The sequence below is a fragment of the Eutrigla gurnardus genome (assembly GCF_963514095.1).
Source record: "Eutrigla gurnardus genome assembly, chromosome: 7".
NCBI lineage: Eukaryota > Metazoa > Chordata > Actinopteri > Perciformes > Triglidae > Eutrigla > Eutrigla gurnardus.
The window spans coordinates 6,211,649-6,230,677 of record NC_139921.1 but is presented as its reverse complement, the minus strand read 5'-3'; the positions used below and the strand labels follow the sequence as shown (position 1 = coordinate 6,230,677).

The 19,029-nt window shown below is 45.1% G+C and overlaps 1 protein-coding gene across 4 annotated transcripts in view; it reads left to right on the top strand.

Annotated features, from left to right (window-relative positions):
• daam2 (dishevelled associated activator of morphogenesis 2) overlaps positions 1-19,029 on the top strand; it is a 94,558-nt gene that overhangs the window by 53,035 nt on the left and 22,494 nt on the right. For all 4 annotated transcript variants that reach the window (XM_084013736.1, XM_084013735.1, XM_084013733.1 and 1 more), the window contains exons 4-7: positions 4,845-4,919; positions 10,447-10,541; positions 17,999-18,332; positions 18,805-18,915. In XM_084013736.1, the coding sequence (XP_083869862.1) occupies positions 4,845-4,919; positions 10,447-10,541; positions 17,999-18,332; positions 18,805-18,915 (615 nt within the window). The remainder of the gene's footprint in view (positions 1-4,844; positions 4,920-10,446; positions 10,542-17,998; positions 18,333-18,804; positions 18,916-19,029) is intronic.

The following is a 19,029-nucleotide window of genomic DNA, read 5'->3' as shown; positions in this document are numbered from 1 at the left end:
TTCACTTTGTTGACATATTAGAGTCGATGGTTTTTACAGAGGGAATTTAGGATATCTGTTAGTATCACTCCATAAAAGAAGATACTATCAACACATATAAAATGTTCTATAAATCAGGCTCTGAATGATATTTGAACAAATCTAACCATGAAACTTCCCCCTGATGATTACTGACATTAAGGCAATTATTTGTTTGTATTGGTTAGTATTAGGTTAAGGAATTTAGGGGATATCTAGACAATAATAGACAAAAATAGTCAAATAAACAACTTAAGATGTATTTCTGGATGTTTTCTTCTCATTAGTCTGAAAGAAACAAGATGTGAAGGAAGCAAAATGGCACAAACTCTCCAAATTGACGTGTGTGCATGTGTTTACCTGTAGTGTTTTGCATAAAATGACAGCTAATGTCTGGCTGTAACACAGTGCTTTACCAGTTAGTGGATGACCTACCGTCTGTACTTTTGATTTACAAAGTCATCTTTGAATAAACAGTAGTCCAGTTAGGACTGTGCAGCTTCCCAGTGCCGTCCTGGTTTCGGGTGGCTCATGAGAGCCCCCATATATACAACCAGGGCCCACCAGGGCCTCGCTGAGTGCCTGGGAACAGAGTGTGAGGCGCCCGATGAGCGCTCCCATTGCCAGAGGATCTGGAGACCTCGTGGAAACGAGTGAGCACTAAGTGCCGATGTATAAGGTCCTGGCCCGTCTGAGACCCAGAAGAGTAGTTGGACTCCACTTGAAGGGGCGACGGGGCCGAGTTGGCTGCCAAAGCCCGAAGAGTGGAAAACATGTCAGATCTGTGTTGGGCAGAACACGCTGCCACGGATGTACGTATGTGCAACCGTGTGTTTAAGTTAGCCTTGGATCAGCAAGGCGGCTCGGGGTGCGCTGTCGTTTCTCCTGCTCATGTTTTTAAAATTGAGCGTTCATTTCACTTCAAAGAGTCTAACTGTTGCCATTTGAGGTTTTGGACTTTGGACCTCCTGATGTTCCTGAAACCTTGCCTTGAAACGGTTTCTTTACAATCAGAGCTCAACCACGGTCGTCGGTCCAACCTTTTTAGGAGGTTTGAAATCCTTAAGAGGGCTCGTTGTCATTGACAGCAGGGGAGCTGAAATATGTAATTTCCTCTCCTCTTTCAACAGGTGCCTTAGAGAACACCACAGGCTGCCAAACACACGGGGAAATATTCTTGAACTGGCTTCAGTCGAGCGTTTGGCTCTTCGGAGAAACAATATATCCCTCAGCAGATGGTTGTAACAAAGAGGAACACCTTACAGAAATAATACCTGATACACTGCTGGGGATTCCTGTCCTCTTCTTTTTACTCGCTGCACCCTGGACTGTAAATCACATTTAACGTCACCAGACATGAGGAATGTACAGCGTAGTGGAAGTGTGTAATTGCTGTAATAGAACGACGGGGTTGACCTCGCTGTCGCAGCGGTGCACGCGACTGGAGTGCAGCCAGAGGTCCATAAGCAGAAGAGCACTCACTGTGTGTGTGTGTGTATATGTGTGTGTGTGTGTGTGTATATGTGTGTATATATATATATATATATATGAGAGGGAGAGTGATCATACAAATGTGAACTCAAACGCTCTCCCCATGCATGTCAAAGGACTGCTGTTTGGACCAGGCTCCACTGTTCTGGCTTCTCATCACGCGATTTTAATACCAGTCATTAACTGCGATTAAGTCCCACAATGGTTTTATCAAGAATAAGCAGCACACAAGAACGGACCTCTCATCACTTCCCCCTTTCAGAACTCCCATTAAAAGTGGTAAATATTCAGGAAGTCTATTGACCGGCTCATGTTGAAATCATTTTTTTTTTATATATATAATTCGTCCCAAAAAACGCGAGGAAAATTAGAGCGGCGTACCCGGGCCTCCTGAAACCTGCCAGAGTAAACGTTGCGTTGGAGCCGGCGTGTTTTTGGGGGCGTGTCGGCGGCTGTAATTGAGCTGAAGGGCCAACGAGAGGCAGTTAGCTTGTTAATCTCAGCGTCGGGATCTGTCTGGCTACGCGTCCGGAGCGTGTCTGCAGTATAGCGGAAACCACGGCCAGCTCGAAAACACGAGCCGAGTAGCACACTGAGTTCTATTGTTTGTTTTTTTTTTTTTTTTGAGCTCTTTAGCTTGAGCTGAAATGCTGGAAACAGGGTTCCTAATGAGGACCGAAATCCACCACTTTATTCTCCAACCAGAGCGCCGTACAGAGGAGCTGCGTATGATTCAGTGGATTTGCTGTTAAAGTGCATTCCCTGCCATAATAAGAGGGTTTTATGTCTGGGGGAAATCAATCCAGGATTCCCAGAATGCAGTTTCTGTCTTAATTAACAGAACGTGACATTTTGCTTTCAGCCGTTACAGAACTGAAGGGATTTGGGTGGCATAAAATACTGATCAGAAGGAACACGGAGAGAATTGATGAGCTCCTGCTGCAGCATGAATGCCCTTGTAGTGGATGAAGTAGTTGCACTTGTTATGTAAGCAGCCAGGGAGCTTAGTTTGCCAATTATGGCTGCATCATGGTTAAATTGACAAATCTCACGAAGAATCTGTTGGCGGAGCGTTATAATGCCTTTTATAATGTGCTTATTAAGCAGACTTATTGTTCCTGGTATCGTGGTCTTACGTAGTATAAGTCCAGATCCAGCTCACTCACATGAACTGTAGGAAGCTTTTTAATATCTTTATGAAGGAAGTGGATCTTTTAACCCTTTCAATGTGTGTTTTCACTTCAGGACAGTTAAATGTTCCTCTTTTTTTATGGTCAGAAAAAAAATTCTTATTCAGCATTTGGTTCTTCTAAGCTCCACAAAGTCACATGGTCGTTGGTTCCAAAAAAAACCAAGATGGCGAAGACCAGAAACCAAGATGGCGAAGGCCTAAAACCAAGATGGCGAAGGCCAAAATGCAGAACTCGATGGGTGACATCACGGTGACGTCACGGTGTCGTCGCGGTGACTTTGTCCACTTCTTCCATACAGTCTGAGGTCAAAGCTCTGCCTTCACATCACATTTATAGGAAAACAATTGTTTTCACTCTCAGTTTTTGGGCAGTATAAAAAGAGATGAGATTGAAATCTGGCAAAGATTTCTTCTCTTATCTTACAAAATTATCAAAACCAACAATTTGACATGAACGCGGCGTCCTGTAAGTTTCCAACTATGTGCACGAAGTAACAAGAACAACAACAATCCTGCACCAGCGCTGTAAGCCAGGACTAAACAAGACCAGATGTGGACGGGGAACATGGTCTCTGTATTCCCCTGTGCCTTGGTGTGCTCGTGGCATTGCGCTTCCTCTGATTGGCCCGGACAAATTGATCTCAGACAGAGCTATTTGAACACTATTGTGGAGTGCACTTCGTTCCTCAAGGCAGTTATTTCTTGGTCTCTCTCTTTCTTCTCCTCTTTCACCAAAAAGCCAAGACATGCGAATTCTCGGAGACGTGACCCAGTTCTGGTGGACTGCCTGATCCGTTTAGTCTTCATGTTGGAGTGTGAAGCTAAGGTAGAAAGTGGAAGGATGGGGGAGTGAGAGTCAGTCAAGCCCGACTGGTAGCCCTGCTTCCTTCATCACAGAATAATCCGGTTTTGTAGGACAACATGCTGATGATGTCACTACTCATCTTACCAGTAGTGTGGTTGTAAGAAGAAAAGTTACGTTTCCAAAATGGAGAAGAATTACCAATGTTTTCTGTATATTCTGCAGCTGTCTGATAGATTTTAATTTTTAATTTAATTTTAAGTTTGGCTTGTTGGTGCCTCAAATGGAAAAGGTCAAAGGGTCACCATGGACATCGGGGTTAACCTTCTGAGGATCGTACAAATTCACAGTAAATTCCATGGCAATCATCCCATCTTAGTCTTATTTATCTCTTTGTTGAATCCACTTGAAGGGTTGCCTCCTCTTTGTCATGTGGCTCCGACTAAACGGCCATGTTGGTTTCAGTTGTCTCAGATTTTCAAATTGGTCAATTAGTCATTTTTTTCATGCTGGGTGACTTGTTACCCAGAAACTTACATCTCTGATAAACACAAGAGTCAAAGTGGTGCTTCTGTGTGATTCTAGTGGAGAAACACGGATGTACGGATCATTAAAATCATTAAAATCTATCAATCAATGCATCAACAGAAGTTTAGGAGAGTGAGTCGACTGAGAATGAGGACATATGACTACCTTATTTAAGATTGTTTTATTTTACACAATAAAGGAAAACTTTTCCCAAAAGATGATGATCCTATCAGTGACGAGATACCAATATGTTTCCTCACCAAATATAAGGTCAAGTTACTGCATTATGTGTTGGTGCTTATTAAGAGTTTGAGCATATTTTGAAGATTATCTGGATAACATCGTGAATTGTGAAATGAAATGCTCATATCGTCATGCCTACACAGACGGGACTTATAGACATGCGTTAGTATAGATCAAAACAAGCAGTTGAGGTTTTGGTGCCTTGCTCAAGGGCACGTCAGCAGTGCAGCAGGCAAGATTATGAATGTGAACATTATCATGTTACACAACTTTTGTGAATCTCATTATGGGGATAGCTCTCTATCATGGTAGTGACGTGAAAAATGTATTCATGCAGTGAAACCTCATGATTTCTGATGACCTCATTCAAGATTGTTTGGTTATTTGTTTTAAACTAAAATAGTATGTTCTCTAAAATAAGATGTATGGATGTCTTAGTGCCATATTGATGATGATATCGCAGTTATTTTGGTCAAAACATTGGTTTCTTGAGATGTCCCGATGTCTGCTCGTTACGTGAAGGATCTGAGCTGTAACATAGTGACTGAGTGTCTTTGTGTCCACCTACAGGAGCAGGAGGATCCCAACAAGCTGGCCACCAGCTGGCCCGACTACTACATCGACCGCATCAACTCCATGGCTGCTGTAAGTCCATCACACTTCACACTTCTATACAACTGTTGGAATCTCTGACTGACCATGTGACCGCTCGTCCTCAGAGGTCGCCGCTCGTCCTCAGAGGTCACCGCTCGTCCTCAGAGGTCACCGTTCACTCAGTCACTCCTTCTCTTTTGGCTCACTTTTCATCGCCTCCCTGTTGACGCCAATCGTTACATTCACACGACCACATTCCTCCACCGTGACCCCTCAGCATCCACACACACACACACACACACACACACACAATAAAAACATCACCCAACTGTCCTCCACCAGAATCCCAGCATCATTCTAAAACATCGCCGCTGGCGTGGGAGTCGTATTATTTGATTGCACATTCGGCCACTGACCAGTTTGGGCCCGGTGACCTCTGACCCCCTCAGTCCTCCCAAATGTTTGGAGAGCATGAACTTGACATATTTAGAGTTGCTTTTTAAAGGAATAGTTCAAATGTTTTTAAGTGGGGATGTACGAGATGCTTCTTCATCGTGAGTTTGGAGAAACAGACAACCAGATATCAGTTTAACTTTACACTATGTACAGAATGTGTTTTGCTGGTTTATCTTGCTGTGAGACAGTCAGAACACGGGCGGTTGCTGGACTTTGTGTTATTGTGTGACTTTGCTGTTTCACAGGGTTAGTTTGGATTCACCAAAGTCACACAAAAACACAAACAAAGGATCTGATCAAGCTAGCTGTGTTCCCTGAGGTAAATTCCTGTTTTTTTTTTTAATGGAGTCTGGTGGCTTTGAAGAGAGCATAGATAACGGCGTCAGTGCCCTTTTAGAAATATTGAACATTCATCTGTCTAGTGTGAAGGTAAACCTGTGAGAGAGGCATTCCTGTTTCTCCAAACTCCATCTGCTGTCGGTAACACTGACTTTGGATAAAAACAACCTCACTTCAAAACATCCAAACTTAAAGGGTGACATGTAGAGTTGTTCCGATACCAGTATCGGAAATGCCTCTGATACCTGCTGTTTTAGAGGGGCGAAGAAGAATTGGTCACCTGACACCTGTTAAAAGGAGTTAATGTCGGCGGTTTGGCAGTACTTCACAGTGGATGTTCCCACCAGTAAGACGGCGACATGCAACAAATGCAAAGACTCAATTTCGAGGGGTGGCACGAGTGTTGCAAATTTCAACACCAGCAACTAAATCAAACATTTGAAGACGCGTCACACTAAAGAGCACGACGAATTTACCAAAGCTAAGGGGGAAAGAAGGACGTACCGCAGCAGCAAAGTCTGGAAACGGCCTTCCAGCGACGAGATAAATTCCCCAAAGACCTGAGCCAGGCCTCACCACAATGATAATCATATCACAGTCATGCAGGTGTTTTTTTAAACACACTGGTATCGGGATCGGTACTCGGTATCGGCCGATACCCACAGCACGAGTATCGGAATCGGTATCGGGAGGGAAAAATGCTATCGGAACATCTCTAGTGACATGTAAGCATAAACATTAGAGACTCAAGTCATTCACCGTTCCACTCGGCTGATTATTCTCTTCATTTTCTCCATCGAGCCAAACGCTTCATATATTTACAAGTCTTTCCAGGCGACGGATCAGATAAACAGCTGGACCGTGACTTACACAGAGCGCCACAAACATGCTGAGGCCAGCAAGTAATGGCATTACATATCTGTTTATTGCCACGTTGTTTGTTTTTCTGGCAAACGCCATCTACACTATAGCAACAACCCGTGTTAGAGGCTGATATTTGTACAGCTGTTTTTTGTTTACTGGCTCCACTTGAGAGTGAGCTGCTTCTGGATGGTACCTGAGCTCAGCGCCGAAGTCTGGAGAAACAATTTGACTGTCATCCTCTCAGACAGCACACACACACACACACACACACACACACACACACACACACACACACACACACACGCTATTTTAAGTGTAGTCGAGAGAAAGCGCTGATTTGTGAGTTGCCAAGAGTTTAACATCCATCAGGGCTGCAGCGGTGCCTCCGTGCTATTGGGTGTCAGACACGCTGTCAGAGTTATGTTTGAGCCTTTCTTTTTGCCTTTTCTTTTTTTAACTCCATCTGCTGCAAAACAACCTCAGTCTGTGAGTCATTTTTAAGAAGTCTACACTACATAAAGTCTTGACGTTTTCATAAAACAAGTGTAGCGTTGTGCCAATGTGACGAGATGTTGAACATGTCAGTGTAAATAATTGCACTAATATAAATATATTGACGTTTGTAAGCAGAAGAAATGGTAAAACATCAATGGCAGAATGAAAATGATTATAATAGACACTATAATAGATTAAATAACGTCTTGAAAAATATATTTCTGTACTCTCCACTCCCCTTTCTGCACAAACACCACTTCGTCTCCCTCCTTCACCATAACTCCACCAATTTCCTCCCCTTCCTCTATCTTTTATCCCTCCCACTATCAATCTTTAATTTTCTCCACCACGAGAACCAGACAGCTTCTTGACAGGAGTGCGTTGAACATTCGGGGGCTCTGTTGGCCCATGACTTCACATCTGGGCTCCCAGGCGAGCTCGCCGGCGGCGGCCCCTCCACGGTAGCTGAGTTATTGGATGAGCTCATTTCTGAGTCTCCGCCCTGAGAGATTACCGTACAAGCGGCGTCTTGATGTTCATTCATAAAACCATGTCAGAGCCCCGACGTCCTAATGACTCTGACGAGAGTTTGTGTCGCCTCGCCGTGTCCAAGCCGCTGTGCAGATAAACAAACGTAGATCCAACATGGAGGCAAAGGGATGAGCTGCTTATATGCCAAGAAACACACACAACTCAGCCAGTGAATTTCCTCAAATTGGCATCAAACGATGCTATCAAGTGTTACCTTTAGTGTTGTTGCTTGAAACTGATTTCATTTTTCATGTTTTAAAAGATATACACATTTCCTATAATCACCAAGCTGTGCTTAGAATTCTTAAAATGGCACTTTACATGTTGTTAAACAAATATATTTATTGCGTACATTTTTAGTGAACATCCTTAAGTCAAATAATCTTAAATAGAATATAGACAATCGTGAATCATAACATCTCCCTGACTAAAGAAAGGACAAATAAATGAAAAAATATGTCTTTAAATGTGTTTTAATATCCTGTATCTGTTATCAGGCTCTATTTTTCACTTCCCTACCATGATGGCCATGACCCTAAACCAGAGAGAGTAGGCTCATTTTCTCTGCAATCAGACTTCTTTTTAACAGTCAGAGGAGTCGCCCCCTGATGGCCAGCAGAGGTTGGTGCTCCCCTTTATGAGCTCCATAGTGAGTTTGGGCTCAGCTGTTTTGCTGTTCTGGGCTGTTATGGTTCAATCTCTGCTCCTAAAATATATATATATAAGGATTACATTCAAGTGTTTTATTTAAAAATAACAACTTTCTGTTTTACGAAGACATTCCCAGTTTACAAACATTAAAGACATGCTTGCTAACAAACTTACTGGCACCCGGTTGAACTGTGACTCTGTTTAAACAGAGCTCAACCTTTTTCCCTGAGAACGTTATTCCACTCAAGTCCAGCTGCTGGTATGAGAACAAAAGCATAATAGCACATTCACATTACTTTAATTAGCTTTTGCGCCTCAGGCTCTGCATGACTATTTAAGTTAAAATAAGGTTGTTTGCCTGCATTCATGTTGAAGAAACACTCTTAACTTGGAGCATCAGAGACCCACATGGTCCTCATTACGTTTTTGATGAGTTGCACTCATCACTCACTCGGTTAACGACTCGCTGACGACTAGCTTGAAGGCATAGTTCTGGATCTGGGGGTCACTTCCCATAATGGGGATTAAGGGAAGTACCTTCTGCTGGTTTACCAACTGGCTCTGATAGCATCCGTATGTGCATGTTGGCTTACCAACAGCAGATGGAGGAAGGAGCCATTTGGCAACATGCATTGACACGGTGAACTGACTCGCAGCAGGACCAACTCAACCCCCCTGACACTTGTTGTGCCCAACTTCCCATTGACTATGAACACATCTATTGGAGAAACAGGAGCCAGACCTTTTAGATCTTGGCCCAGGGTCCAGGGACCATCTGGACTTGAGGCTAAGTCGACGAGATGGATGTTTTGACTGCACTGTTTTCTAGATTAAACACTCTCACACAGCAGCCGGACCAGAGCTGCTGTTCGCTAGTCGAACCCAGGTCCAGCTTCAGGTAGCTGCTGCTCCGGAGGGCCGTCTCCTGCTATGGAATACTCATTTCCACCTGTTGGCTTGTTTTTTAGGGGTTTACGGATCGGGGAAGGAGGGTCACATTCAAGCAAATCTTCTTTTTTTTTTCTCAGACAAATGAATAGCAAGTCACTGTGACTAACTCACTGCTGAAATGCACACAGTCTGATCCTTACACTTGGCAGCGAGCTGCCTTGGAAAAAGCCTGGAGAGGCTCAACAGAAGCCCTGTGGCCCTGACGAATGGGAGCACAGCAGCGCTTTGATGTTGCCGAGGGCAGAAATGAATTAACACCACCGTCGGTCTAAGTGTTTTTTCTATCATTTGTTATAAGCTTGATTGGAGCTAATTGCCGCATGACTTATTTTGGCACGTTGTTAAGTTTCAAGCAGTGCTTTAAGGAGAATGGCCGTAGAAAGGGGGCCACTAATGAGGCTCTGATTATCTGTGATGCTTGGACTAATTGAAACAAACACATGTATTTGTAAAGAAGGGGGAAAGGCGTTCTGTTCAAATTAAGATGAATATTCTGGGGTCAGCCCAGTAGAAACACGGCCGGGTTGCCGGGGGAAACGTGCCTTTCCACGAAACACGGATGCATTCAATGTTTTTTTATTCAGTCAGAATATCGAGCGACCGTTGTTGAAATTTACATAGCATCATAACGCGTGTAACAAAGGTCAGAGTTCACTAAGAACTGTCCAATAGGTCAAACAAACGTTCACTCAGCAGACAGTTGTTTGTGTCCCATGAAAGCACAAGTAAACGTTGACTTAAAGCTAAGTAAGAAGGTCTAAGGGCAGTTGTTATTTACTTGCTATTAAACCAACCAATCACTTCACAGCGTTGGTCGTGTGGTATTTTTCATTACTCCAGACGTGATACGAGGCTGATATGAAACTTATTTTCGTTCAGAAGCGTCAACATTTAACTGTGGATGGGACGACATAGGGTTTCATCGTAGATCAAGATTTCAGGAAATAAAGATGTGATGCAATAAAAACATTTGTTTCTGTTTTAAAAGTTTAAAGCTTGGATGATTATCAGGATGATATCGTAAATCGCCATGACTTTGGCCGGGATGATCGTTAATTTGGTCCCATGCCTACATTCGTATCTCGCGGTTTGCAGACACGTACGATGCCAGCCTTTTCTCTGGCGAGCGCGCTGCACAGAAACAATGAAAGAACGTGAAAAACACACAACTCCTGCCAGCAGGCAGCCGTTCCCAAATAGCACCTGCTTTAAAGCCAAAAGGCAGCAGCAGGCTTGTATCAATCAGCTGTCTTTCCACTAAATTCCATTTAATCTCTCACCATTTCTGCAGATGCAGACCCTATTTGCCTTTGATGAGGAGGAAATGGAAATGCGAAACAAGGTGGTGGAAGATCTGAAGACAGCGCTTCGGACTCAGCCAATGAGGTAAGTGAATCTCTTCAACGATAGCGTGACCTTTTCCTCTGCTGCAGAGCTCTCCTTTAGAAAACAAAGGCATTTTTAATAATGCACCAAATTTAATAATATTTTAAGATCCCTGATACCCGCAGCTGTGAGGCCTCACTCATCACCACATCTCCCCGTCAGCATCTCTTTTAAAATAGTCCGTCAGCCCGTGCCATTTGTGTGATGCGGTGGTCCGCTCCAAAGCGGGGGTTGAGTTTTCTCAAGGGGAGCTACGAAGTTACACTCTTAATGTGCAGAGTGTTGAAAGCCCAGGCCAGCCACAGTGTCTGGGTCATGTCTGGGTTATATGTATGTGTGTTTGCAGGCTAAGAGTTTGAATGCATGGTTGTGATTGTATCCACACTTGTACGGGGAAACCACTATTACTAGGATGAAGACTGTAAGCAGCTGCTGAGTCCAGATGTGTGGCAGGAAGTTGTTCTGCCAAAGTAAGTTCTTAATCCCTAGTTTCAAGTCTTCTTCAATCCAGCATGATGTTCATTTAGTACATTATGGTCCATTTAGAGTCCAGCAGACCAGAAAGCAGGGGATGCTTTAGGGGGCGGGGCTACCTGTGATTGACAGGTCGCTACCAATGCAATTAGCTACTAAGATGACTTTAACACTTAGCTGTAAAGTTGACCTTGAATTATGAAGCTAACTGTGTTAGCAGCTTCACACCAGAATCCAGATGGATCCAGATCCAGTAAGGTTGCTGCTCTGCTGCTTGTGTTCATCAGATCCACCCGTCGCTCCTCCACAGTCCAAATATGGTCACTTCCTTCACTAATTGCAAGAATTTCAAAATGTCGAGCTCGAGGCTTCAAAACCGTAGTCGTAAAACCAGTGATGACGATGATTACCAAACACAAACTTTCTCTCAGTGGAACTTGGCTGAAAACGACACGTTCACTGTAGTTTGACGTTTCTATTCTTCTGCACATGGCTCACAATCCAAAAACTTTGGCCAGCGTTGGCGTCTGTCTTTATGGCAGCTTTTTGTGAGACATGGTTGTGTCTCTGCGTAGCTGTGATTCATGCCTGCCTTTGGAGGACTGCCTGAAAAGCCCTCCTCCCCCCTCCCTCCCTCCTCCCTCCTGGCATTTCAGAGAGGCAGCTGGGTCTGCTTGTGAAGAGATGCCCTTGTGCCCTCAGCCAGCTCGGCAGGACCACAGGACACAAACACATGGTGGGCATGCAGGGTGCCAGGCAGAGCGCACAAAAGCAGCACATTGTCAGCAAGACGCCCACAGTCGCCACTCACTTTCACTCACAGGCCGATTATCAGCCGCCCAAATGAGAAGGTGGCCAGGTTTGGGTCCTATGTTTTGGAATGTGATGTTAACACCAGAGAAAATGGTTTAAAAGTGTACGTTTTCAATATCATGCCAAGCTCAAATGGAAAATCTCTGCTTCAGGCTCAGTATTTTCAAAAGGGAATAGTAGTACAACCTTTTTGGTTTATGACCTTTTAAGATCAGGAGGATGAAGCTCATCACAGGTTATGGTTATGGAGTTTAGACAATCATACTTTTTACTTCTTATATTTAGTTTTCAGGATCATTGGAGGCTTGACATGTGGATTTTGCACCAGTTAGCAGGCTTCTGGCTTGCTTTGCTGCCACAGCAATCCCTGGCCTCAAGTTATATAAAAAACATTGAAATGTCTTTTACATAATTGGATCTAAAAAGCACAGATATGAGAATCCACATGGGGAGGAATACATGTTTCTCAAGGAAAACGCAGAATGTGAGCGAGTAGAGAAAAGGCAGAAAAACAACAATTGTTTTGGCTATAATCAATATTTTTATAATAGAGATGATATATCAAATGACGATGGGAAAACAAGATAAAAGGGTGAGAATGATGAATCTGCAGCTCCCCTCGGCTTTACGGAGCTTTATATTGAGTTTCAGCTCATTGTTCTCTGCTGTTCTGGTCCCTCACCGCTCTCATGGTGTTGCTTTCGGCTGCAGCTGCTTTCAGTGAAAACACTGTAAAAAGCCACCGTACTCTCCCTGCTCAGCGCCAGACAGCAGGCAGAGACTAGCTGGTGAGCACACTGGAGCGTTTAGCAGATATGATTTGAATGGTGAGTGTGTTAAAGACCTGCTCTATTATTGTCCTCTGCACAGGAATGCAGTACAATGCATACTTGACTACTCCACTAAGAGCTGTTTTGTTTCTGAGACATGCTGCATTTACGCTTTCTCAAATGAAGGAAAACTGCATGCAAGCTACCGGCCCTGTTGTTTTTAGTTAAAGTGGGGTTGCATGAGGTACTTACTGCTGCTGCAGTAGATGGAGCTGGGAGAAACAGATGGGGGGCTTATTTTAGACACCTAAAGAAATAGAAATAAGAAAAGAAAAAGAAATATCAGTCAATTCTGACGGAGAACTGAAGCTGTCTTCTATGCTCTCACCAAAGATACCAGACTCCATTGGAAAAAATCTGTCATTTTAGGTAGTTGCTGGTCTAATGTGTGACTTGAAAGGGTTCAGATTCACCAAAAAAAACCTTTAAAACAGTCTGAATTGTTAAAAGCATTGTGGGTAATGTAGGAACTGAGGTAGACGGGTTGACGACAACGTTGGTGGAACAACAAACAGCTGTTCTGTGATGAACTCGGCCTCCAGCCGTGAGAGTGATGCTGTACTCAATGTGCCATTTATCTGAAATGATTGTTGAGCTGATTTAATGTCCCAAATATAAGTTTGATTTATTATAAACGGCCATAAAACGGAGACATTTGAAGATTGGCTGAACTTCTCTCCCCTGTGAATTTGCTTATCTCATTTTCTCCAGCCAGCGGTTATTGTTTTGTTTCCCGGCTGTCTAATGGAGCTTGAGCCATCGTGTCGGGGTTTACTCCCATAAAGCTGGAGCTCAACATGTGAGGCCCAATATGCAGCCTGAGTACGTCGTCCAATCACATCCGCAGCCTGGTGTACATTTCAATTTAGCTCCCAGATATTTAAATATGTACTCTCTGGTGGGGATTTTAACACCGCGTTCACGTTGACTCACAAACAGTGTTGACCTGTTGAGTCTGATGTTTACTCTCGCCCCTCCATCGCTGCCGTTCCCGTGATGTAACGACTGCGGGGAGGACAGGAAATGAAGCTTTCCCGGAGGTCACTGAGTCCGCGCTGGCCCACAATGCACTGCAGTCCCGGGGCTCATGTCAGTAGAGCATCACAATGCTTCCCAAGGCAGCTCTCGACGTTGTTTCTGAAAACCTCTTCCAGCAAGAATATTGACTCGAGTCGGCTTGTGTCAATAGCCCTTTGGAAGATTTGCTACCGCCGCGTGCAAATATTATGCCTCAAAACATTTGCTGCCGGATCTCTCAAAGGTTCTGCTTAGCGGAGGGTGAACTTTATATCTGTTTTCACATATTACTGAGTACATTAGTGGGGGCTTCGCATCTTTAAAAGTCTCGGATGGAGTGAAGCGGGTTTCTCACCGCTCGGTGCTCAGCATGAAAGGGCGGCGTGTTCTCCCCTCACTCGGCCATGTTTGCATTAAATGGTGAATTAAAGGGCCGGTGTCGTATTTACACAAACTGCATATAAGAAGTGGACGTAGTCATCATGATGTCACCCGTTGGTTCGTGGGCTACACTTTTGAAGCCTCAGTTTGGACATTTTGGCCGTCACCATCTTGGATGTTTTGCAAGCAGTGAGTGGAAGTGACCATATTTGGAGCCGAGCAGGAACCTTACTGGATCTGGATCCATCTGGATTCTGGGGTGAAGTTACAAAGTTAGCTTTCTTAATTCAAGTCAACTTTAGTCTCAGTAATTTACTGCATTGGTAGCGTGGTAGCAACCTGTCCCTCAGCAGGTAAGCCCCGCCCCCTAAAGCCTCCCCTGCTTTCTGGTCTGGTGGACTCTAAATGGACCTGTCAATCAGCAGGTAAGCCCCGCCCCCTAAAGCCTCCCCTGCTTTCTGGTCTGTTGGACTCTAAATGGACCATAATGTACTAAATGAACATCATGCTGGATTGAAGAAGACTTGAAACTAGAGATTGAGACCATAAACTCATGTTTACAATGTTTACTGAGATAAAACATCAAGAAAGAAGTAGGACCATCTTCTCATAGACTTCTATACAATCAGAGGAGTCGCCCCCTGATGGCTAGTAGAGAGAATGCATATGTAAAGCACTTTTCAGAACCGGAGGGTGCCGCCTGTTTATTTAGGTGGACTTATTGGCAGAGATGGAATATGAATGGAAGCTGCCAAACCCTGCATACTGGCCCTTTAATGTAGATGAAACACAATACTTGAAATAAAAAATACTTAAGAAAAAGTCAAATTAACAGCACACATATTCACAAAAATGGTTATTTCCATGTTATTTCAGTGTGTGTGTGTGTGTGTGTGTGTGTGTGTGTGTGTGTGTGTGTGTGTGTGTGTGTGTGTGTGTGTGTGTGTGTGTGTGTGTGTGTGTGTGTGTGTGTGTGTGTGTGTGTTGCCCTTTGTTGAGCCCCTAGTTTACCACAGTTATACACTGGGCCTCACATCAAATCAAATTTATTTGAGTGAGCACCGCGGTGATATCGTATGACTTGTCTTTGGAGCTGCAGACACCTTGGTCAAATAGTTTAAAGCAGCACCTCCAAGGAGCCCCGGGGCCGTGTCTCCACACTCGGGGCCCACGTCTCCACACTCGGGGCCCTGTTATAGTGGAAACAAGACATGCGTGTGATGTATTGTCACTGGGTGAGTGGGTGTCTGGAAGGGATGTGAAGTGTGTGCGAACATGCTGATTAAATGGAGAGGTGTGCGTGTGGCTTTGAGGCAGAGCGAACCCTCGACCGTCTGCCATGCAGGGTCGTCCACAGTTGACAGGCTGATGTTTTGCTGCACAGCTGAAACCTCAAAAAGTCCAGTTGGCTGGAATGAATTTCTGAATTTAAATTTGAACATCTGGATTAGTTTTCTGCACTATTTAGAATATTATCTGCCTCCGGTTGAGGGGTTTTACGCTTCTTAGATCGATGGCACTTACATGACCCCACATGTTTGTGAGGTAACCAACAACAGTGGCAATCGTTTCATACTGTAAATTAAAAACGATATTTCAATCTGCAGCCTCTGACCGTCCTTGGCCTCGACTCAACACACACTGTCAGTGTTGTTTAGTCTCGTCTCGTTCTAAGTTATAATCGTCTTTCTTTTGTCCCTCTTGTGTGTGTGTGTGTGTGTGTGTGTGTGTGTGTGTGTGTGTGTGTGTGTGTGTGTGTGTGTGTGTGTGTGTGTGTGTGTGTGTGTGTGTGTGTGTGTGTGTGTGTGTGTGTGTGTGTGTGTGTGTGTGTGTGTGTGTGTGTGTGTGTGTGTGTGTGTGCTGTATAAACATTCTACTGTGAAGCCGAGTATGTTCAGCCTGTGTAATGATGTCTCAATGTTCTCTCATGTAACAGCTAATACTCCTGATGTTGTTGTTGTTAATGAAAATCATAGAGAGGTGCTCATTCTGGAGGTCGGCTGTACCTTTGATTACAGCCTAGAGGAGGCCTTTCTGACCAAAGTGCTGAAATATCAGCAGCTGAAGCAGACCATCTCTCAGCTAGGCTACAGGTGTAAACTTCTAGTCTTTATATTTGGTAGTCTGGGGCATGCGCATAAGTTGGTTGTGAGGGGCCTTCAGATGGCCGGCCTCCCTAAAAGAAGAGCTAAACAGTTGGCCAGGTACTGCTCAGTCTCAGTTATTATTGGTAGCCGTTCAATCTGGAGGAGACGTTGTTTTTTGTATCCTTAAATGTCTGTTTTCTATCTGACCTGTAGGTCATTTTGTATGTAACTGCGTTCAGCTGCCCAGGCGTTTTGTGTCTGACCGTCTTCCATTGTCAACTGCACTGGCAGTGTTTATGTCCCTTGTGCAAGAACCCTTGTACTTCTTTATATGTGGGCATAAATAAATATTTAAAATGTGTGTGTGTGTGTGTGTGTGTGTGTTGTTGGCTCGGCCTCCGTATTGTTCGGCTCTCCCTGACCTCACATTGTATGCAGCAGTCGTCGAGCTCTCGCTGTCTTGAACGCAACCATAGCGGCGTTTCAAGTATGCAGCGGTTGTCCCCCCCCTCCCCCCCCAGCATGCCACACGTCTCAGCGTGAATGTCAGCGGCTCAAAGTCAGAGCAGATCGACGTGGTTCCTCCTCCGTCCAGTGACTTGTCACAGCTGTAAGCTCCTCCACCAGTTGGACGGTCGGCCTGGTACCAGCGTCTCCTTCCATCTGAAGGAGTCCTACCTGAGTGTTGGGTTTATTTCACGCCGCGTCACGAGGCTGAGGCATGGCGTCTGCAGCATCTGTGCAGGAACAAGCAGCACATTGTCTGCGGGACGGTTGTGCGTTCGTCCTGCGAGGTCGATTTATTGTGCGAGGTGGGTTGTCTGCGCCGTGTATGACCCCGCTTGTCCCGGGGGGGATTCTAAGTCTTCTGAGAGATTTACTGGTCGTACCAGGTAAAGCCTGTGTGTTTACGTATGCATCTGCTGGAAATCTCACACTGATCGTGTGTTTGGGGTAATAATTGGATGATTTACATTTTGAGCTCTTTGTTGGGGTTTTTTCCGTGTGTGGTGGAGCCAAGACAGCAGGGGGGGGGACTTCTGACATCAAAACAATGTATCTGTTACGACGAGGAGCAATCCATCTCAGACCCTTTTCCAACACTCCGTCCCTCGTCTCCCCTCCGTCCTCTCATACAAGGCCTCGTTTGTTTGGAAGCATCTACGAGTTCTACCAGGAATCTTAGTGGGAAGATCATTTCTAACACGGCCCACAGCGTGCTCCCTAAATGTTTCCCCGTCATTCAGCAGCTCTGCTTCTGAGCCGTGGAGGTTACCGACCTGGAATCAGTTTAACTCACGAGGCTTGTCAGCAGGAGAGGTGAGGAGCGGCGGTGGTGACAGTGTGAAGTCTCACTTCTAAACTTCTATTCTTATTCTACCAACTCATACTGACACACACTGTGTCGTCGCCATGGTGACCTGGAGGAGCTTCCTCACCCATGAGGTCATCAGGGTTAACTACGAGTTTATATGGACATGAAGTTTGACAGATTGTCTGGTAGCATTATGGGAAATGTAGGATGTTGTGTTTTTGGATCTTGAGCACTAGAGACTCAAACTCAGGATATTAACTGAGATTTAGACCTTTTGTCAAGTGCAACACCTAATAACTGGAGAGCCTCTTTAACCACCCGATATCAGAAAATTAATCTAACAGATATGATGATCATGAGATATCAGCTGATTTTTAATTCCACTGTATTTTGGAGAAAGTGATGGGGAATTTATCTATGATACTGCACGTCTGAACTAATCAAGTGCTTGAGTTTAGATTAACAACACTTTACCCGATGTGTTGTTCCACACAGGTTTTCTTTATGTATCTTTTGAACTTGACTCTGAATCTCCTCCAGGTTCGTCACGCGCTTCATCGAGCTCGACGGCCTCACCTGCCTCCTCAACTTCCTGCGCAGCATGGACTACGAGACGTCGGAGAGCCGCGTCCACACCTCCGTCATCGGCTGCATCAAGGCGCTGATGAACAACTCGCAGGGCCGCGCCCACGTCCTGGCCCACCCGCAGAGCATCAACACCATCTCCCAGAGCCTGCGCACCGAGAACATCAAGACCAAAGTGGCCGTGCTGGAGATCCTGGGCGCCGTGTGTCTGGTGCCCGACGGACACAAGAAGGTGCTGCAGGCCATGGCGCACTACCAGAAGTACGCCGCCGAGAGGACTCGCTTCCAGGTGAGGGGAAAACTGGAAAGGCCAGACACAACATCTCAAAGGAATGCTCATATGAATGAAGCTGTGGTGATTTCCACACGCTGGAGACTCGTGCTGCAGCACACAGGCCTCGGGTTAAGTCAACACTCTGCTTTATTAAAGGCAGGTGAGGACATCCAGAGTTATGGAGGTCAGAATATGAGCAGTGCTTTAGTGACTACAGGACTGAGTCAACAAGCCACATCACACACATCCCCGGAGTGTGTGTGAGTGTGTGTGAGTGTGTGTGCTAAATCACGCCTCCTCGGGCTAAGCTAACACCACAGGAGTGATACCGAGCTCACCAGCCTTTTTCATGTTGAGTTATGATTAAGCTGCTAAAGCATGTCGGGGGTCAGACGTGTGACCGGGTTCTGGATGAATCCAGATTCCCTTTCATGTCTCAGCCGGTTGCTCTCGCTGGTTAACGCTCCCGTCCGTCTCTCCCACGTAGACGCTGCTGAATGAGCTGGACAAGAGCACGGGCCGCTACAGAGACGAGGTCAACCTGAAGACCGCCATCATGTCCTTCATCAACGCCGTGCTCAACGCCGGAGCTGGCGAGGTCGGTAGATTAATCCAACATCAGTGAAATATGTGTTCATCTGTGTTTACATGTGAAAACATCTGTTTGTTGCTGTTATTTTGCAGTTGAACTACTATGACATGTTTACATGCT